Here is a 22,930-nt window from a genome sequence, read left to right as displayed (position 1 = left end):
CATGGCTGCTGCAGTCATGCAAGTATTTAGTCAGGTATAAACTTTAGTCACCTGAATAGGTTAAATTATGCATGTGCTTAAATGACACATGATTGGAGCCTAAAAATACCAGTTGTGTAATTACAGAACTGTTAATCAACTTTCTCTTCAATTATAAAAAAATCAGTTAATCTACAAGAGTGGGTGCAGTTAATGATGTTTTAAATGTCAAACTCTTACAAGTACCAGTTTCTCCTGCATTCCCTGGCTGCAGTATTGTCTAAACTGATAGGACGAGGGGTAACAGGCACAAGCTTAAACATAGGAAGTTCCATCTTAACATGAGGAGGAACTTCTTTACTTTGAGGGTAGTGGAGCACTGGCACAGGCTGCCCAGAGAGGTTGTGGAGTCTCCCACTCTGGAGACATTCAAAACCTGCCTGGACGCCGTCCTGTGCAACCTGCTGTAGGTGACCCTGCTCTGGCAGGGGGGGTTGGACTAGATGAGCTCCAGAGGTCCCTTCCAACCCTGACCATTCTGTGATTCTGTAAACTGAGTTTGCAATATTCTGTTAAACAGCACATTTAATAAAACTTCCACTGATGGCTGAGGATGATCATCTGGCCAAAAAGTTTGAGAGTAATTGTTCGTGAAGGAATTCCTACTCCCACACTAGGGAAGGAGTAACGAATCACCAATACTGTAGGTGACAAATAGCCCAGACAACTTTCTAGGAACTTAGCATCTTCTGGTGTTGCAAGCCCTTTGGATGCAGAACTAGTTGGAAGAGGCTTGCTCTTCCCGATTTAACAAGCTATAGTTTACTGACTCCTTAATTGTGCTGCTGCAAATGTGCACGGGGTTACGCTGTGGACTAACCCGTGGGGCAGCCCTGCGAGCACTTACCTTGGCCTGTGTAAGGGGCACTAAGCAAAGGTGTGGAGGCTGGGATGGACATTAACCTCTTAAACTGGCATTAACTGGCTTTGCAGCCAGAGGCATTGAAAAGCAGAAATATCCCCTTAACTAACCTTTGTTCTTTTAGTGTGTGCCAACTTCAGAAATGTTCTTGATGAGGATTTATGCCTTTGCCGCATTAAGCAATTGGTCTGTTGTCTTATTCTTGGTTTCTTTTACAAAAATCTTATGCAGAAAAATAATTTTTAACTTTTTAACTGTAGGAAAGCCACAGTTTGTATGCATACAGTTTTCCGTATAAATCCTACCTCTGTATGGAGAACTCCGTGACTCTTCACTGTTAAATTCTCTGCAGTTGTTTTAAATGCATTAATAAAACAATGTGGTCTTCTTATGTTGCTTATATAGGGAAAGAAAGAGGGCAGAAAACACTCATCATCCTAGTCCTGGTTTGGGCTGCCAGGTAGTGTTACAGGTGAATAGTCTGCAGCGATGAAGGCTGCTAACAAACGAGTCATTGTTTGAATGCATCAGTCTGGTTGTGCTAGTTGGTGTTTCTGTAGCCCACAAGAGTAATATTTGGTACTAGTATAATCATAGTACTTTGCTGGACAACACTATACAGTAAACTTTGGGCTACGTTTTCTTCCTGGTGTAGAAAATGTAAAAGACTGAAACTTCTCTGCCTTCAGAAAAATCCTGTTTCCATGTTGTAGAAAAATGTTTTCTGGTCAGATGCATGTAGACAATCTGCAGAATATAGGTAGCCTTTGCAGAGAGGGGGAGGATTATTCGCAAAAGCTAATTAGGCAGTGAGTCCCTAGGCTTGCTCAGTGGAGACTGAGGGGTGTTCAAAGCGGCTCTTTTCTCTCTGCAGAGAGGATGTAGAAAAATTAGCACTGCTAAGATGAGGTTGGTAATTTTGACTACCCTCTTGGGTGTCATTACTGGATTTTTCAGGGTTTTTCTGGCAAATGTAAAGATCTTGCATGTAGGACAAGAAAAATCTTTTGTAATTAATGTATTAGGAGTTAGTTGGGTTTTAATTATACCATGAATTAGGAAAAAACGTCTTCAGTGCCAGATGAAAATGGATGCTATTCTCAAACCCAGGGTATCTGCTCACCTAAAGTGTGACCTTAGGCAATACGTTCCTGCTTCATTGGCAGCTCTCCGAGAAATAAAGAAATATTGTCTTTGCTTCCTTTCCTTCCTGAACATCAGGATACAGGTGCTTAAAAAGAATGCCTTTTTCTGTGACAGATCTGTAGTCTTTTCCTGGATGCTTAGAGTAGGTGTCCTTTGGGGGATTGTTTTGATGTACCTTGACAGTATGCTTAGATCAGCTCAGCTGTTTGCTAACCCAGTATCTTACTGCTACGAAGGGGATGTCCTACTTCCCATGTTCCCACTCTGATATTGGCCATGTGGTCCTTTCCTGTGCCTTAGTTTTCTGCCCAGTTTGCATCTGAATCGGTTCACTCTCGCATCAAAGCTACCTACTTTTTTTTTTTTCTTTTTTCTTTCTTTCTTTCCTGGAAATAACGTGCTGGTTTAGGGAGTTCAATCAACGCACCAAAATGCTAGTGCACAACTGCTGGTGGGAGGGAAGTGGCAGGGGAGTGGGTGGGACGGCAGAGTAGTAACTTGCTCAGCTTGTCCTCTTTGACTGCACCCTCACTGTATAATTTGAAGAATTGCATCTGTTAAAGCAAATATTTCCCCTATGTATCTTGGCTTTGCTGTTGTGAGGACCTCCACCTCCTTAGTGTTGTCTTTTGTTTCTCTAGAATCATAGTCTGTCTGTCTTCACTCCTTTCCCACAGTATGCCAGAGAGGAGCTTGAAGTATAAATCCAGTACAGCTTAGGCAAGCTTTTGTGCCACATACCACTCAGCATGGGTGAGTTTTACTAGAAGTGAGGATGCTGGAAGAAATTATAATAAACAGAAAAAAATCTACAAAGTGCAAATGGTGGTATGATATCTCAGTATCATTTAATTAGTTGTTTCCCCCACCTGCAAAAAAAAAAAGGCTCCTTTATTTCTAAAAATCACATATTTAATTTCTGAGTGATTATTTAGGCTTGTGGTATTTAACATAGATGTGTTGCAGGTCGTTCAGTTCTGTGCGTAACCTGCAATTCTGCATCAACATGTGGTGGGAGAGCTGAAAAATCGTAGTTTCTTTAATGTGCTTAAGTAGAGGATACCTCTATCACTGTGCAATAAACAAAAATTAAGTTATAAGATTGAGACAGTAAACTGTACATCCTAGGGAACTACCTGCATTGCTTCGTTATACTTTCAGTCAGTGAACAGTCATTTAAACGGATCTCTTTTTTTTTGCAATTCAATTTTTTTTTCTTCTTCAGTTGATCTTCCTTTCATCAAATATATTTTGTTTTCCCTGCTAGAGCAAAAAGGGAGTTTTTACCCCCACAGATAATTCTGCTTTTTAGTTGATATTGTCCAGCTTGATTAATCAGAGTATTTCAAGTCCATACAAGTATTTGATAATAGTTCTGTGCTTTTGATTTGAGAGTTGAATACTTAGCTTGGGCACTTGAGTTTGATGAGGCAACCTTGTAAGACTAGGATAAGAGAAACTCCAAAGGACATTCTTGTGTTTCCCTCTGCATTAGAGCTAGCTAGACCTTGGTTTAAATCAGTAGTTAAGGCATTAGCATGCCTGTGCTTTTATGTTAATTAGCAGTGCAGTGTGAGCAACATGAGGATGGTGTGATAGGAAGCTTTGTAGTGCTTTTAGTAAGTGGTGCAATGGTACATTTTAGCAGCCTGAATATTGACTTGGAGATAAAATGAATGACTTTAAGCTCTCTCACAATACGTTGTATTGTGTAGGTTTTACAGCTCTGGGTGTAATATTCAAAGAAACATTCATGAAGAGGGATGTAAGAGTGTAGTTGAGACTTTCAAAAACTGCTAACAATAAAATGGTTGAATGCTACTGGGAAAATCAGTGTAAAGGAGTATTTCAGCAGTCAGTAGGAGGTTGTGATAGAGAGCTCAATTTTTATGTAAGACTAGCCACATGAGAGATCAACAAAAATAAGACACAGTAGCTCAAATAACTGCTTGTTCCCCTCAAAAATCTGAGGGTGGAAATTTTTAAAAGTGTTTAATAAGTGTTGTATATTATTTCAGAAGGTAATTAGCTGCTTTCACATTTGCCTGAATAAACCCAGTTAAGTTTCTTCTTTGCACTTTTCTAGAGTAAACAGAAACTACTTAAATAGTTTTAGTGGGGAACTTTATCTTCTGATAAGATTTTAGGTACATGGATGTCTCTAGAATGCTATCAGGCTACTTATGCCCCTAGATGAGGGCTGTGGTCAGCATGCGCTCTTGAGCAACTGCAGACCTAGCTAGCTCTGTTAGGCGAGCTACTTCTCTGTCGTGACAGTCAATGAATCCAGTGTGAATCCAGTAGCTCTTTGTTAGTGAGCTGAATTTAAAAATGATGAAGTCTTTGTAATTCTACAGTAGGTGAACTGTACTACAGCAAATTCTTGTTTTGGCTTTTTTTTTTCTCCAGCTCATCCTACTTTCTCCATCCTGTTCTAGTCTCCCAAGAACTCTGGTTACTGTAGAGAGTTGACCAAAATGTTCGCTTCCCTTTCTGTAGCTAGCAAGTACTGGCCCATTGGTGTGAACGTGTGTACAGGCAGGGAGAACATAGACCATAAGAGTTAAGACAATGTATCCCAACACACCTCCACAATCCTGTCCATGAGTAACGCCCATACTCCCCTTACCAAGGAAATGAAGGCAGTTCAGGGGTTGTATGACTAACTTCTGTCTCCCTGACATCACGTCCAATGCTGATATTTTAATGCTAGCCTGGAACCAACCTATTATTAATTTTCTGCTCTGAGATGACTTGCATAACTTACACAAAGTGATTTTTTTTAAAGATACTTACTGTTAAAGTGAACAAAATTCTAAAATGGTTTCAGGTGGTTCTTTGATTGTGTGTTTGCTGGTGGGCCTCTTTCCTAATGTTAGTGGTTTGGATTATAAAAATAAATTGTTTTTCCCTGATACTGTGTCTAAACATAAGTTATGTGAAATTTCATCATTCTTAGCAGTGGTCTGGTGCCATCACCTATTTCATATGCCCACTAGTGTGCTCTCTTGTTCTCTTGCTCTTCCCTCTCACATGTGCTGTTCAGAGAAATATTATTGATCTGTAATAATTTAAACACAGGCATAAGGCTTCCTGGTTGGGTTTTGGGTTTGTGGTTGTGTGGTGTTGCTTTTTTTTTTTTAGATATTCAAAGGGTCGTCTGAGGCTAGCTATGTCAAAAATCCCTTAGTGATAACAAGTTTCCATTGCTCTAGTGAGTTAATAATAGCCTACTTAAGTCAGCAGGTACCAAAAACTTCACTGTGATGATAGAGGAGTACCTTTCCTTGTACAACATCAAAAATAAGTCAGACCTGTAAATGGAGCAGGCTAAGAAAGTAGTAGAGCAAGACCAACAACATCCACCCTTCCAGGTTGCTTTTGTAGTTGTAATGTGCTTCAGCACATAATGCATTAATCAGATGTTCATGCACTTCATGAACCAGAAGGGGAGGACCTTCTTTAAATCTGCAACTCAAATAAAGCTGAAATATATCCTTTGCACTAGGTGAAGTGAACTTGCAGCCTGTATGCTGTCTATGAATAGTGGTTGCCAGAGCTGAGCTTTTTTCATCTGGGAACAAATCGGAGACAAATTGAGGGTAGGATTAATTATTTGGCTGATCCCAGGAGCCCTTTCCTCCTGCTTTATTTCCAGAGATGGACACCGCTACCTCCTTCCTCAAATCTGTGATTTGTATTCCCTATGTGATGGGGACAGGACTGGAAGTTGCTTGGGGAGGACAGCCAATAGATCCAGGCTATGTGAATTGTTTTGCCTCTGAAAGTGTGCCCCAAGCCTCATTCCTTCCAAAAATAAACCCAGAGTTTATAGGATTGGCTGTACATTCACCCTGTGTGGCATGTGCAAGGTAAGCCCAGCACTTGCCAGAAATGTGGGGTATGAACCAAACTAATTGTTTCATGTGGAGTAAATCTGGTGAGCCAGGAAGTGCAGGGGTTTTAGCAACCATGCACAGTGTGTCCCATCAGTCCCTGTGGAAAGGACCAAGGAGAGTGGCCATCTTTGATACCCACAGAAATTATTTGACCCACTTAAAAAGGCTTGGCATCGTTTCTCTTGCATGTTGGTGAGTAGGTATGCTGACTACCTTCCTGCTGGTCTCATTTAAGAGAGCGTGTAGGCTTGCAATCTGCATCAACGGTAAGATTAGAACCACTGCAGACTGCAGCTAAAGCATTGGTATTGAGAGCTAAAGAGGATGCAGACTGTACAATTATATCACTGTAGATAAGGAAGGAAAAGCAGGCTGCGTGTTTAAAAATGTAAGAGATCTGGGATTGGTTTATATGTGTGACTTGACATCACTTAAAATGGGTTTTGAATAAGGGACCCTATCAGAAAGAAGCAGGCACTGTATGACAGGTTTGAAGACATTCCTATGTACTTTTGCCATATTTTCTTTTTTTTTAATCTCTCATTTGAACAAAGTGGGTATTAAAGTTAAAAATTTTGGCTGAAAAGTGGTAGCTATATTTTCCTTGCAGTTACTACCATGTGCTCACTTTCTATCCTTTTCTTTCATTCATGGTTGTAAGTTTTAGGGGGTGAAGAACTGTTTTCATCTCCTTCGAAAACTCAGTGGTTTGTTGCTTCTAGATCATAGCTTTGGTATATGTTTTGAAATTCTTTATGGAATACATCACAATGTGATTGGTCTGAGAGCTCATAGAATGTGATTTATAGATTCTTGAGAAGGGCTAAAATTTTTCAGCTTGGTATTTCATGAGCCAGGAGGATTGCAAATGTAAACTATTTTGAAATCAATTTACTTACTTCAGTTTACAGCAGTGAAACTGGTTTACCTTCTGCTGTGTGTTCTTTTTCCTACCAAAATACCAAATTCTGTTGATGAAAGTTGGGAAATAAAAATCAACATAGATTTCTCACCCACCCCCACACCCCCCTGGATACTTCGCTTTTCTGAAGGCATGTTCAGGAATAGCATGCCATCTGCTGTGCTCACACAGTCTTATAGTCTCTGTTTTTGGCAAGTTTATTTAATTACTGTATCTGTTATAATTGGACATTTAACTCTGAAGGTGTTTATGTTATCTCAGTTGAGATAGTTTTATGACTGGTCTAAACTGCAGAACAGCATGCACCTTCACATGACAATTTTTTAAAATTTATTTTAAAATATGCTGGATTTGCTCTGAATTTCCCTCTGAAACGCCTATACTGCAGTTAGAAGATAACTTTCCCAATAGTGTGGGTAAAGGGGATTGAGTCGGAGTGTAATAAAAATGTTCTGAATATATTAGGTCTGTGGGTTTTATTCTGGTGCATCAGGAGTAAAAATAACAACTTTAGAATGTTAAATTCTGTATATGAATTTATAGTCTTCTGAATTAAATGAATCTACAAAAAAAAAAAATAAAATCCCCAAACAGCTTAAAATTATGCTTTGTGATTGTTTGGTGAAAAAATTCCCACAGAAGCAGCCTGTTCTCCAAATACCACATTGGAATCACTGTTGTCAAGTTTGAGAGAGCTGTAAAAATCCTTTTTGACAAATCCCAAGTATTCTTTGCATCCAAAACTGCATGTGGATTTGGTGAGTTTGTGGTGACTGCGTTACGTCAGAGAAGAACTTGATGAAACAATAGCTACTCTGTTAGAGACCTGGATTGCTGTGAAAACTGTTCAGAGCAAATCTCCTGAACTGTTTAATAAAGAATAGGATTGTTGAAGGTTTGTTCTCAGCACTAAGGGAGCCATTGATATGAAGATTGCTATCTTCGTTGGCTGGCTCTTTTCAGGTCTGCTTCTGAATGCAGCGTGCAGGAGAATTGACAGAAGACTTTCTCTTACTGCCCTTTTTCCTTCCCTGCTTCCTCAACAGTTTTTATTTAAAATAAAACCAATATTTTTTTGCTGTTGAGTAATGTATTTTCAGGACTGTAGCAATATTTTCACTAGAGAAGTCTTTCAACCCAGAAAACTAGAGCTGTTTGCTTTCTTGTGAGTCAAATGAAGCCAGGTGAACCATTCTGCTCAGAACAGGATCTTCAACATAGCAGAGACACCTTTCCTGCACGATGGGTCTGTCTGTGTCTGAGCCGGTCGGGTTCTGTGACAAGAGGTGGCCCAGTGGGTTTTGGGAAAAAATAAATGAAACAACTTTTTCTTGTAGATGAAGCTGGTAGTTGTTTCAGAATAATAATGGAATAGTCCTGATGAAGACTGCAGGTAAAATATCCTTGCAAAAATGTTCATTTGTAGTGGATTAAACAACAATTCAAGATTAATGCACAGTCCTCATTTAGAGCGACATACTTCACAGGGATACATTAAAGCACTCTGTATAAGTATGTATCATTTGGCATTGTGATAATATTTAGGGCATTTGTCTTTCTAGTGTTGCACATATCCGTACTTTCTATACAAGTTACTAAAAAAATTGGTAAGATTGACTGGTGTTCTAGTTACTGATTCAGGAACAAATTTTGTAAGCTTTTTCTGTGTGTTGTGTAGTCTCTGGACAGACAGTGCTGTTATTCTTCAGAAGAGAGTCTTTTAAATATAGTTCATAATACTAGCTGGCTAAATCCTTTGTTTTCTTCCCCCCTTCCTTTACAAAAACAAACACCAAAAAAACCCCAAAACCCCAACCCCAAACAGTAATTATAGAGGTATGTAATTTTAAATTGCAAGGAAAGCAAGTAAATTAAATGTCTGGGGTTTGCTAGAGCCAAGAGTTTAAAACAAACGTTAGCAAATATATGGCATCAAACTGCCTACCTTTTTCTTTTCTCCTCCCATCTGCTTATTTACTTAATGTTAGCTGAAGTTCTGAAGACTTTCTTGAAATGATAAATGTTTCCTTGAGGACCTAAGTTGTGCTCTGCTAGCATTTTTAATACAGAATTTTAGGTATTTTCTTTGGGAAATGTGGGCATAACTGTCTTTCAGATAACTCTCCACCCCATACACAGCAGCTTAGTTACTTGGCTCGTCCTGGAACGCACATTTTTGGTATCATTCAGTTAATTTGTACTAAGAACAGGTCCAGGTACTTTTGCCTGGAGCACAGTCCTTACTGCCTGAAGGGTTTGAAGCCCCTGCTGGAAGTCTTTGCAATGAGAGCTGGCATACATTTTAGTTACGGCACCTCTTCCCAAAAGAAGTTTTATGAATTCTACACTACTTGATAGTCATTAACTTAATTGGTTATCCTGTTCATCCTGGTTGTTTGGCTTTATTTGGTTTTATTCAACCTATTGAGTTTAAAAGCGGTAAGATAAAGGTTTGTTTAGAATTTCTGCCTTTCAGCTATAGCTGCAGGAGCCTAGTGCTCAGCTCGGGGTTAGTTGGCTGGGCAGGGATCACAGTTCAGTCCCATGGTATAGCACGTGCTCGGCTTAATGGGGTGGGTTTCTTAGATAAGAGATCCTCTTGTAAATCATGAAAAGAGTGTGTGCGGTATGTATAGCTGTATAAGCAGCAGTAACTTGTCAGTGGACATTTCCTTGAATAGACAAGCTAAAGGACGTTCTTAGTACAGAATGTCTCTCAGAAATATTTTGAAATTTATCTTGTTGGCTGTAAGTGATGACCTAGATGGATAGGACCGCTCTACGGCGGTGCTAGCATGAGTGTTCCTGCTGCGGGCGGTTTCCAGTGTATATTCTTGTTTTCCGACTTCCTGAAACTTTCCGCGTATTTTCTTTTGCCCAAATGGAAACTTCAGCTTTCAGGAAAATTTGAGATGGTGGGGAAAGAATATAGAGTCTATTTTTAAATAAAGGACAAATAAAATTGGAAGATCTTTTCCTTTAAAAACTATTGCATATATTGAACTGCCATATAGTGTAAGCAAAGATTCGAAAGCTGAAATATGAGATGCCTCAGAAAGTGATACAACTTCTAAATTTGAAACTGAGGTCTGTGCAATCAGTAATTGAAATCTCTGTCATCACAAAAGTCACATTTTGGAATATTATTTTTTAATCCAGTTCAGTTTCCCGATTCAGCTGATCAGCTTTGTAGAAAAATTGTCAGCAGAACTGCTAGGAGGGTTTGCAGGGCTTCAGGTTTGAGGGTGATACATTGTTGAGGATAAGTAACACTTTAGTTTTGTAACAAATATTCTGTAACTTAGGAGAGTCCAACAGTATACTGCATTGCAAATGAGTAGAAGGAATAAACTAGGACTCATTTGTGCATGAAGTTCATGATTGTCAGCTATACATACAGTATATTTATACCTGCCATATTTGTGTTCATTGAAAGTCATGCGAATTATTTTGAGATCTTGCCAAAAGGAAAGCTTACTTTCTATACAGAAAATAATTCAGACCAAACTTGTTGGATACTCAGAGAATTTCACAGTAGTTTCATAAGGCTCTGTTGTACTGCTGTCCCTCAGTTGCTGCCTTGCTAGACCTTAGTCATCTTATTTGTCTTCTTATGTTCAACATTTTAATATGCTGAACAAAAGGCTCCTTATAAACACTTATGTGAGTTGAAGGGAGGAAAGTGGTAGGTTGTTGGTGGTTTGTTTGGTTGGTTTTTTTTAATTTATTTTTCTGAGACCTGATCTCATACTGTACTTTGCTTCTTTTCGTTTGTAACCTGGTATATATAAAACATTAAATTATAGTTAACTTTGTGTTAAACGTTGCATTCTATGAGGAGACTTGCTAAAAGTATCCATTATGAATTTCAGTAAAGATAACATAAGGAATTCCTTGCAGCTTGAGCAGGTACACTTAAATAATTTCTATTTTGATGCTTTGGAGTGCTAATGCTATTGCTGAATCAAAAATAGCTAATACTAAAATGGCTATGGTAAAATAGCCATTGTTGTAAAAGGTTGTGGGATTATTTTGGCATTTAGATACTTCCAGAAGTTGGAAGTACTGTAGTTGGGCACATTCTCTTGAGTTTGTAGTTCAGCAAATACTTGTGTAAGTTTTGTTTCAAATAGCAATTATAATTATTTCAACGCTTGTGAAACTGTTATGAAAGGACTTATTTATTGGAAATAGTTTAAAGTATTTCCTTTAATCATGATCCCAGGGTGAGTCTGTCTTTTCTAGCTTATTGAATCAAATCTATGTGCTTTTTGTTTCTTGAAGTTCTTTCAGAAGTACTGAAAGACAGTGAACTTTGTTGTCTGCTCAGAAATCGGTGCAAGAACCAGAACAAGGTATCTTGCATAACCCTGTACAGCTTTTAAGACTGAGCAAAAGCCTTGCTGGCCACTTTGGGGCTAGGAGTTAGCAGTTACTGTAGTACCTCTTCCAAAAAGTGAAAGTTAAAGGTTGTTTGGTGTGCAGACGAGATCCTGCCAACATTGACTGCTTAGATGTCTTAATGTGGTGAAATTTGCATAGATATCTCACCTGTAAGAAAAAGATAGTGAAAGTAGTACTGGAGCAATATTAATTGTATTAATGTTTTTCTCATAAGTTTTAAATTTTGTTTAGCTTGAGAGATTTGAAATGCATGGGAGAGAGTCTGGAAAGCTAAGGGTTTTTGGGGAGGGTTCATAGCTCCCCCCCCCCCCCCCCCTTCCTTTACTTTTTCTTGAATAGCAGCACTACAAAGCTCACTGAATTAAGAGCTGCTGACACATATGGTCTGTAACCATCATGTAAGGTACACCTTCTAAAATAAACTAGGAAAACAGATCACTCCACACTCAGCAGAAGTTGCCCCATTATTGGTAGCAGAGTTTAAGAGGTGTGGTTGTGTTTGCTGTAAAGATGATAAAAAGCTTTAATAAGAGTGGGCAGTTTTTTTAAAACAGTCTGGTAACTTGCATACTGATTTTTGACTACTGACTTGATCTATTTTAACTTGATCTTTAACTGATAAGGAAGTATTTCTTAGAGGTAGTTGCTGCAACTAATTTATCTTAACAGTGTCCTCGCATCATATTCCTTTTTCTGGTCATCACAGGAACATTATGTAACAGTAATTCTTACTTACAGGAAAGGCAATACTCCGTGTCAGTTCTTTCTACATTTTTAATATTATCTTTACCCGTTTAGGGGAAATGTCTCTCACTCTGTTCTCTGTTGGGTTTGCCCCCCGCCCCCCCCCCCTTTCCCCTCTCCTCCACTGAAAACAAGACTCTGTAATTAGCAAGTTCTGTATAAAATCTCTTGCAATAAAGATTGATCGTTGTACAGTAGTGCTTCTGGAGAGAGTCTAATTCTAACAAATGAAAAGTTCCAAGTATGTTTTAATAACGTTATAGAGCCTCCTCCTCGTAAATAGCATAGATGTACTCATGCTGTACTGAAAATGCTTTGACTACTGAAGAATAGAGAGAATTCCTTGATTAGTTGTTAAAACTGTACGTTCTTTAAGATAATTTTTTTTTTTTAAATTTTCAGAAATTTATTATGAAAAGTGGTGTTGCATGTTGTGAGCCCATGTTCCTTGTCCCCAGCTTTGATCACCACTTAATAATAAAACAATATTGCATGGAGCAATTGACGCAATTACTTGCGGTTTATATACTTCAGATTTCAATATCTAGCATGTTATGCCTGTGATAGCTTGCTTCAAGGTGTGGTTTTAGCCAGCTAACTAAAACACTTAAGTATTAAATTACTCTTTATCTTTGTATATTCTGGAGGATCTGCAGAGTTCATATGTAAGCTTAAACTACTGCAATGTTAAAGTAATGATCGATACAAGACCTCAGTTTTAAGAAACGAAATACAAAAATACATACCCATATAAACAGCGGGGACACTCAGCTAAGCAGAAAGCAGCTTCCCGCGGTAGGATTCATATCACAAAGGCTAAGACTTGATAGTGTTAAAAAAATACAGTGAGGTGATGAAGATAAAAAGTTGGACTATCTACTATATGTATATTTTTACATATAGTATGAATATGCATATATAAATGTACATATATACGTATACCAAATTTATTTTTATAACACTGCTAATCTTCTGATAAAGGTAGAGAAGAGATAAAGCTGTTTTGAGCCCAGCTCGTGTAAGGCACAGGTGTCCTAGGAAATACCCAGCGCCTTTGTGGAAAGTGACGTGCTTCTCTTTCCTTATCTATAACTAAGAACGTTACTGAGGATGGCAGAGGAAGAAATCTTCTCTTTTACAAGCCTGTTAAAAGTCAGTTCAATCTTCTGCTCCAAAGGAGAAGGCGGGGAGGGGGGGAGCTAGTTTCTTCAGACCTCTATTTAGGCACCTGTGAATAATATACATCAGTCTTTTTTTCCCCTTGTTGTAAAATAGAACAGGTATGAAATTTCTGAAATGTTTCTAATGTAGAACAGGGCATTCTGTTAGCAATGAAGAAATTTTAATGTAATCTTAATAAGGATTTAAAGCAATATTGCATAAGGTACGAATTGGCATCCCAAGATTTTTTTTTTTTTTAATTACTAAAAATCATGTCTGAGTTCCTTTCCCAATGTATTGCTGAAACATGACTAGACATTGGGCATTATGCATATTGTTTAGCATGTAATCCTGAGTTTATCATGTCAGATAATGTTACATGGTTGTTTAAAGCAACTGAAATGAAATAGTGTCCAGCTATTAGAATAGCTAAACATTTGAAGAAGTAAACATGCGTAATTTTGGAACGTGTTTCAAGTTTAAGCTTAAAATGCAGCTTAGAGATGCTAGTTAAATTTGTTTGTTGAAATGAAAAGTTTCTTGATGAAGAACCAAGGTTATGACCTATTTATTGCTACTAGAAAAGATTGACAGTGTTAGAAAACTTCCTTACCCACAATTTCAAGATTAAAATTTTACTTTAATAAAGATGTAAATAGATGAAATTATTATCTCAGTGTAGTGCAGTTAATTTGAAAAAAAAAAAAAAGTAACTGATTTTTTATTTTTTTTCTTAGCAAGGTAGGTAAATAATGTACCTTGAAAATGTTTGGGGGTTTTTTGGTACATCTTTATTTGGATATTGCACATATTTGCCATGTAAATGTTAGCTTTGAAAAATATTACTTTGGATTTTAAGGGATTTGTGTATAAAATAAGTTGCGTAATGATTCTGGTTTTCTCAACGTTTAGGCAGTGTGAAATGCTTTTTATAGGGTCATATATGGTTTTGTTAGTTTTTGGGAAACAGCAAAACATCAAATGATAATTTAACTTCTTTATGTTAGACGCTAGTTGCCTTCATATTTAAATTAAAAAAAAAAACCCTCTCATGTTCTAATTATTCTTTCCTTAAAAAGCATTTTTCATTGCCAGGTTGTATGATTTGTATTTTATAATACTGTTACACCTTTTATTTTTCAGTCCCAGAAATCCTGGATAGAAAATACTTTCACCAAGAGGGAGTGTGTGTATATTATACCAAGTTCAAAAGACCCCCACAGGTAAATGAAAAATGATGCAAGAACTCATTGCTGCTCTTTAAAATTAAAAAAAGTCAGTATTGTAAAGAGAGTGTATAATAGATTTTTGGACAAACTACTCAATCTGTGTAAAATACTGTGTCTTTGGTTAATATTTTTGTGACTGGGCATTGCCACTCTTTATGTCTCGCTTGGGTTTTCTTTTCTTTCTCTGAAAGTACTTTGGCATTGCAGAAATCACTAATAAATGTTCCCCTGTTCTCTTTGCTGCTTCTTACCAGTTCTCCTAGTGATGTCTGTGATGTGTTTACAGGGTGGGGGTTTTGTAACTTTTTTTTTTTTTGGTGGCATAGTTTTGAAGTCAGAAAGTTTCATAGAAATATATTCTATTGGAATTTAAAGAACAGCAGTGTCAGTGTAGGGTGAAGTGTAAAAATAAACCTGACAGTGCAGGAAAAAGGGATGAAGAATTCATTGAAGAATAAAGAAAAACAAGAATTGTGGTGGGAGAAAAAATTACAAAACAAAGGCTGAAGAAATATTTGCTTCCAGGGAAGACAGATAAAATAAGAATAGTTTGGGCATCAAGAGATTTCATGTGGTAACTAGTAGTTTTTCATCCTTAAGTTCTGTAAGGGAAAAAAATGAGGCTGAAAAATGGGGAAATATATTTCTGGAGGGGAGGCTGAGACTAATGAGGAATGTTTTGCATATCTTGCATGCTGCTTTTATCTTATGCTAAATTAGAGACGTGAAATTAAGTGAGTTAGTGATACCTCTAACATACCTAATTTGTAGAGTTATCTTCACTAAGTGTTATAGATATAATTTAAGAGTTCCTACAATGATTGAACTTGATATGCATAGTGATGACATCTGTGTCACAGATTAAATAAAATCAAGTTGAAAATAGGTTCAAAATTGGTATTTTTAAGACAGTTTTGTTTCCCCAAAATGTTTACTATTGTCCTTATGGATTTCAGATCAGATTTTTGGTTGTTGAGTTTTTTTAGCATCATGTATTTGAGACCAGCTGAGAAACCTTTTCTTCTGAACTTCAGAGAAATTCTATTTCAATCTTTTCCATGAAAAAAGTTATAAATCTCTCTTGTTCTATTGGGGCAGAGTATTATTTTTCTTTTAAGAACTTTGGGTTTAGGCAGAGAAAGAACAAAGTAAATGCTGTAAAATTTTTAAGTTATTGTAAATAATTCACCACTTTCCTTTAAACCATGTGACATGAGAAGCCTTTAGAATTCATAGCCATGATTGTAGCACATGGAAAATTTGCAAATGCAAACAAAGTAATTAGGAAGCTGTTAAAATTTCCAGAGCATTTCACAAGGAACAAAATGATCTTCAACACTTGCCCTTTTAGTTTAACCCATTTGTAGCATACAATGGACTTTACAACTTTCCCATCAGATTTTGTCCTTCAGTTTGTAAGAATTGCCTAATGTTGTTCGTGAATTGTGCGTAAATGAATCAAATGTAGACAGTATTCGGTATGTTTTGTTGATCAGTACCTTTTAGTATAGATAATTACACTTTATTAACTGTTAGAGAAGATCTAAAGCTACAGTTCAGTATTAAAAACGTAGATGATAAATAGCAGAATGTAACTGCTCTAAAGGGCAAAATTAAAAGATTGTTTATGCTCAAAGTCTGAAAACAGTTTAAGTCTACTGTATAACATCTCTGTTTGTATGCTTTTGCATACTAGCTCTTAACAATAATTGGTTAACGGCTGCTTATGAAAATTAAGGAAAACAGTGGTATAAATTTATCTGCTATGCTAATTTTAAATGTTAAGAAAGCTGTTAGCAGGAAAACACCACAAGTGTTTAAGATATAAGAGGGTAGAAATAAGGAATTCTTTTTATATAATAAAATTTATGTAAAGACACTACTATATCAAGTTTGTTCAAATGTGTCTTTTTCTGTCCATGCAAATCAGAAATGATCAAATAACCTTCCAACACAGGGAGTTCAACTCGGATGTATATTGAAAGGATGAATTTGTAGAGTAGATTCAACAATGTAGAGTTAGAACGAGTCCAAGAAAATGCCGGTCTGTAAGTAATTTCTTGGCATCTAGCAAAATGTTTCAGTTTGAGTACCTCAGGTAATCCATTCTGGAACATTCCTGGGCCTGAGATATTGATGGTTCAAAGCCTGAAAATGTGGCTGAAGCTTTTGCATGTTTATGTGTTTTTACTTGCCAAGTGTACTACAGTCATGTAAAATAAAGCCAGACAAGTTAGCATGTTAAAAATGGGCAAACTTGGGTAGCATGTTTTCCATTTACTGGAGACCTCCTTTTTTCACACATGAAGTGGTGTGAGTGGGTGTGTCTGTCCCTGTCTCTCCCCCACTGCTGCTTAAAATTGAAGCTGAAGTTTACTCATATATTTAAAAATTTCTTATAGATGCCTTCCAGGATGTCAGATTTGTCAGCAACTTGTCAGGTAAGAGTTCTTTGTAATTACAATATTTATGAATATTTTTTTTCCATTAAACAAGCATTTTCACGATAGGGTTTTAAAAAGTTTTGATAAATATTGCAAATGACAAGTCAGTGAAAGGTGAATATGAATGAATGAAATAATGAAACAAATACAAGCAGTGAATAGAGAACTGTCTGCAATATGTAAATCACAGTTATAAATGTTATATAAATTCTATGTCTTCAAAGAACCAGTTTTCTGTGTCCTGACTACTCAGTTTCTACTGGCCTCCAACTTGCTATCTCAGTGAGCTTCAATATTTTGCATAATAAAAATTTATTGTAATTAATTCTTGCTATAAATATTGATGGCAACAAGGCTTGCTCTAGAAAAGAGGTTTATACGACATTTAAAATCTTTGCTTTCTAAATCTGACATATCTCTGTTATAGATAAAAAGTTCTTCTCTCGTCTCCCAATAATACTATTTACTGAAGTATTCTAAATGATATGGTTGGGTGCAGGTGCTGTTGTGGCCGCTTGGTCAGACAACATGCTTGTTTTACTGCAAGTCTTGCTATGAAATACTCCGATGTGAAGCTGGGTGAAAATTATAATCAAGAAATAGAAGAATGGTCAGTGGAAAAACATACAGAACAGACCTCTACTGATGCTTACGGTGTCATCAACTTTCAAGGCGGTTCTCATTCTTACAGGGCTAAGGCACGTATGATGTTTTCTTTTTTTCTTACTGTAAACTTGTTGATTTAGATGGTGGATGCTTAATTTAACTTTTGAAATTGGAGGCTGAACACAATGTCATTCATATTGTGACAAACCAGTGCCCTCTACTATTCTACTATTTTTTTATTGAGATCTGAATTCTAGCTAATTTCTGTATTTTAATTTATTTTTCATAACAAAAGTTGCTCAGGTCTATCAGAATTAGTTGTATTCATGGACAAGCTTACCTTCAAATTGCAAATGGTGATCAGAATTCACAATCACTTCAGCAAAACATTATGTTAAGAATTCAGTTTCAAACTTCATTAAAATACAGCTTATTTATGCTGCTTGCTTACTCACTACTGTTAAATTTTTATAGGACCTGTTAAGTAGCATCTGCTGTCTTAACCCTCTATTCATAATTTTCAAACTCGGAAAATAATTTAAAATTATGGAGAGATGTGGAATCTTCTGCTTTAGTAGATTTGTTCAAAATTGTTGAAGCATAATCATACTGATCAGAATAACTAAGTTTTTTGGGAGAAGGCATTAAAAACAGGCATACCAATAAATCAAAGTTTTGGAAACCAGCTCTTAATTCACAAGTGCACATGTACTGGAGAGGCTAGAAAACTGGAAATTCCGACATATTCTCCGCAACCATTTTGTAAAGGATTTCTCGTTGTGGTGGAAACGATTTAATGCTCACGCTGTTGTAAGTTGCAAGGGGTTCTGATGTAGTGTGGCTCCTATGGCCAAACTGAAGAGCTTGAATGAGGGAGGTGTGCTCTTTATGTGGCCAGCGGAGCCCCCCCAGGGAGAGCCCAGTGCTCTTGGAGAAATCATCTCTGTGGGCTCTTAGCAGAATTCTTTCGTGTTGGTAGTAGCAGTGTATGTGTTCCTTTGTATGCTTAGTATAGCTTAAAATTGCTGCAAATCCTTTTCTAGGAGTACAGAAATAACAAGCTGTCTGTACCCATTTCTGTGCTTACTTCTGCAGAGTGCTAATGGGGTTGCTAAAACCAGTTTATTGGAATAGTGATGTTTTTTAAGTTAGAACTTGTTTTAGGTAGGGCTTATTGAATAGCTGGTATTAAAGATGCAGCTGATGAACCATATACTTAATCTTATGCTGTTAAACATAGCAAGTTAAAAAGCTGCTAGTTTTGAAGTTTTCTATTAAAGAATGTAGCTTTCCTTCCCACCAGGAATAGAGGAAGAAAAGCAAGCAACTGTCTGTAAAACTTTTTCACAAAAGACGTGCAAGCCTCTCCCCAGTAGATGGCAGAACTTTTATAAATATTCCTGAATTTCATCTAATTTAGAGATCATCCAGTGCTTTCCTAAAGACTCACTTTTCTAGGTCACTGTGCCAGTAGGATGGAATAACATAATCTTTCTGTAGTCGTTGCCTTTCCAAAACTTACTTTCAAAATTGTTAACTGTCTTGCCCTTAATTCTGGAGGACATAAATTAAGCTTGTTCATTTATTGCATCTCCTCTGTTTTGAGAAGGTGAATTAAATTTTTCATAGCCAGGAGTAGGATAATATATCCTGAAGTACATCCTGGTTCTTCTTTTTACTCATTGATTCTGTGATGATTTCTTTTACGAACTTTTTAACACTTTTCTTGTGCCTGCAGTATGTGCGATTGTCGTATGACACTAAGCCTGAAGCTATTCTGCAACTTATGCTTAAAGAATGGCAGATGGAGTTGCCGAAGCTTGTTATATCTGTACATGGGGGCATGCAGAAATTTGAACTTCACCCACGCATCAAACAGTTGCTTGGCAAAGGTCTTATTAAAGCTGCAGTAACAACAGGAGCCTGGATTATAACTGGAGGAGTGAACACAGGTAAAGAAATACCAATGAATGTTAACTGGATTATGGTTTATAAGAGCCAAAAGATTTAATGGATGCATAGCTTCATCTTAAGGAAGATTTGACTGAGTTTGGTCAAGTGAAATTATAATAATGCATTTTGAACACATGGAGTTGGAAGTGGGCTGCTGTTTTGTCTTGCAAAGAGAAACAACACAAAGGTAGGGTTTTTTGGGTTGTGGGGCCTTTTGTTTGGTTTGGTTTGGGTTTTTTTTGTGGTTTTGTTTGTTTTGTGTTTTTGAAACTGCAAGAGGAGAAACTTAATGTGGTTAAAACAAGTACAGTAATGTACTGGAAACTCTTTAGTTCTTACTAGACTGATATTTATTTTGTTGAATTAGTGATATATAGTACTTGGTTTCCTTCTGGTATATGTAGAATGGTGCTTTTTCTTTCATGTTGTGTCAAATTACTTCCCAGATCCTTAAAGGCCCAGTTAACTAATTTAATAGTTGTATTTCTTAATAAGATGCGACATTCAAGACATTGAAATCTTTTTGTGCACAAACAGGTGTTGCAAAACATGTTGGTGATGCTTTAAGAGAACATGCTTCCAGATCATCTCGAAAGATTTGCACTATTGGGATTGCTCCGTGGGGAGTGATTGAAAACAGAAATGACCTTGTTGGAAGAGATGTAAGGATAAATGACCTAATTGAAATAATGATTTCCCTGACGTATTTTTTGACAAATCTGCTCAAGCGTGTTTTTTCACTTGCTTTGCATCATTGGAGTACTTGCTTTAATATGAAGATACGTTTAAGTCTGTGACTCATCTGAGATAATTAGTGTAAACAAGTTGCAAAATGCTAATGTACTAGAGGAGGAGCTTGTTCTCAAGTACTTAATCCGTTTCCCCCCCTACTGATACTGCTGAATCAGATAAAAAAAATACTGAAGTATTACAGAAAATCCATGTTTACAGAGGACAATAAGTTGAAAAAATTTGATGCAGAGTCTTCAATGCTACTGTTTGCCAGAGCAGTCACAAGTTTTCCTCAAAGAAACCTTTTTAAAGTTGTTGTGCTTGTTGTTGAGCCATCAATTCTTGTGTCTAGACAAAAAGTTAAGTTTCACAGAAACAAATTTGAATCTGTATATGTAAAAGACGTTGTTGTGTGCTTATACTTAGGTGGTTGCTCCATATCAAACCTTGTTAAACCCATTAAGTAAACTAAACGTCCTAAATAACCTCCATTCCCATTTCATTCTGGTGGATGATGGAACAGTTGGAAAGTATGGAGCAGAAGTTAAATTGCGGAGAGAACTGGAAAAAACTATTAATTTGCAACGGATCCATGCAAGTAAGTAATTCTGATCCCTGAGGGCTGAGTTTTACTTTGCTTTAATGACAAAGGTACTTGAACCAAACATCCAAATGAGAAAGTAGTAAAACTAGTGTTTTGTTTATGTCTCAAGTCTGAATAACTATTTTGCAAATTTCAGCTGCTGCTTTGGACCCTAGATATTGCTGGGAGATTTAGGATTTCTCTAGGACCAGAGGGAAGAGTTCTTTTGAATAAAGTTGTCAATTTTGCTTCGACAAAGCAAACGTATCTCACTTGAGTTACTAGTATGTTGTCAGGCCTTACTGGTCTGATTGATTCATGGGTTTGACACTGATCACTTGCCGTTTCACAATAGGGCGATTGATTTTGTAAAACATCATCTGTGTTTGTGCAAAGAAGCCGTGACTTCTTTTGGTGTTTTCCCAATTATGGAGCAACACATCTGTGTTTTTTCTCTTCTAGGAATGCTTTTGCAATACTCCCTGTCAGTAGAGGGTTTCCATGTAACTATGTTCAAATTGTATACATGTTGTCATCTTTGGAAACTCTTTGGGGGGAAGGTAGAAGGGGACTTATCTAAAGAAGAGATGTTCACTTTTCTACATTACTTCAGGAGTATTTCTGTGAAGAATCTCTTCTGTTTTGTAGACTGTATTCCATTATATTTATCAGCTTCGTTGCAGTGCTTTCCTTCTAGCTCAAAGTATAAACAGTGCTTGAAACCGTGTATTCACAATGGTTAAAATGTCTGGCAGGCAGCATTTTAATATTTACTCAATAGAAGGGACATACTTGATTAATTAAATATGTAAAATCAATCTTTTCCCTATACTCTTACAACATTGTCTGGTTTTTATTACTTAATTGCAACTTTATAGGAATTGGCCAAGGTGTGCCTGTGGTGGCACTTGTATTCGAAGGTGGCCCCAACGTCATACTCACAGTTTTAGACTTCCTTCAAGAAAGTCCTCCTGTGCCGGTGGTAGTATGTGAAGGAACTGGTAGAGCTGCAGACATATTGGCGTATGTTCACAAGCAAACAGAGGAGGGAGGGTAAGTCCTGGCACTTCTAGCCAAACTATCAGTCATACATAGATGGGTTTTGAGACCATTCCTTAATGAATTTGTGCAAGAGCTTTATCTGTGGAAAGACAAAAGCTAAAAGCAGACAGTGTAATCTTGCCTGTGATGTAGCTTTCCAGGTTGGCTGCAGTAATAGTTCTGGCTAAAGACCAAGACTTCTTTTCTAGTTTTAGGTTTCTCCCTCATACCTTGTACCAGTTGCACCAAATTCTGTAGTGTATGCTTGCTTTAGCCATACTTACAAAAAGCATAGGAAAAGTGTACACACCAATATCCTGAAGTAAGGGAAACATGTCATGTGTAACTTCACTTATGTGCTGTAATTCTGTTACACCATTGTAACTAGAGGACCCAACTCAGTTTAAATGCTCTGTCCGCTTCAACTTCAAATTTTAACTAAGCCACAGTAACTTAAATGATAATTGTGACTGTTCTTAAGTGTGCACAACAGAGTTTTGCTCAACATATGTCAGAGCTGACCAGACCTTCCAGAGATGTGAGAATAATATAGAGAATAGTGTATTACCAAACTGTTCAAAAATACCACTTGGCTCCATTGAATGGAAATATTTTCATGCAGTTAGCTGTTGCATAGTGGTAACTTTTCTTGAAAAGTGATCATAAAGAGTTTCTATATTGTTTCTTCTGAGTAGTCTTAAAACTGAACTTACTACATATGTCTGTTCAGTGTAGAAAACACTTGTGTGTTTCAAGTGTAGTTTCAAATAATAAAAGGGCTGGAGCTTGGGCTCCAGAATACTTAGTGATTTCTAGTTTGTTGTCAGACTTACATAAATCCTTGAACATATTGGGTCCTTGTTGCAGGGATTGCCTCAGAACCAGGAGGCAGGGATCTAACGTAGCAGTAAACCAAACAGATCAGAAGCAGGTCTTATTCAGGGGGGTGAGTACATAGTATTCTGTGTCAAAACCTTTTAGTTGAGAGTATCTCAGAAATGGATATGGGAAGGAAAGGGAGACAAGCTGAGTTACTTTTAGGAGGCAGTAGTAGAAGATCGTAGATTAAGCAACCTGTACTTTTTTCTAAAGGTTACCCAAGATTTTGACACTGAAACAGTAATATGCTTACAGATAGCAGGACTTTGAATGGACATGTTGAAAC

The 22,930-nt window shown here is 37.1% G+C and overlaps 1 protein-coding gene across 1 annotated transcript; it reads left to right on the top strand.

Moving 5' to 3' along the window:
• Window positions 1–14,326: 14,326 nt before the first annotated feature.
• On the top strand, window positions 14,327–21,781 carry LOC104287421 (transient receptor potential cation channel subfamily M member 7-like). Its single transcript, XM_009886128.1, has 7 exons — window positions 14,327–14,400; window positions 16,809–16,847; window positions 17,350–17,548; window positions 19,195–19,408; window positions 19,947–20,071; window positions 20,568–20,739; window positions 21,603–21,781. Exons 3-7 carry the CDS (start codon window positions 17,405–17,407, stop codon window positions 21,779–21,781), a joined length of 834 nt encoding a protein of 277 aa, XP_009884430.1. The 5' UTR covers window positions 14,327–14,400; window positions 16,809–16,847; window positions 17,350–17,404.
• Window positions 21,782–22,930: the final 1,149 nt, after the last annotated feature.

The sequence above is a fragment of the Charadrius vociferus genome, unplaced genomic scaffold, assembly GCF_000708025.1.
Source record: "Charadrius vociferus isolate BGI_N301 unplaced genomic scaffold, ASM70802v2 scaffold365, whole genome shotgun sequence".
Taxonomy (NCBI): Eukaryota; Metazoa; Chordata; class Aves; order Charadriiformes; family Charadriidae; genus Charadrius; species Charadrius vociferus.
The sequence above is the reverse complement of the archived record's forward strand: the minus strand, read 5'-3'. Positions and strand labels throughout refer to the sequence as shown.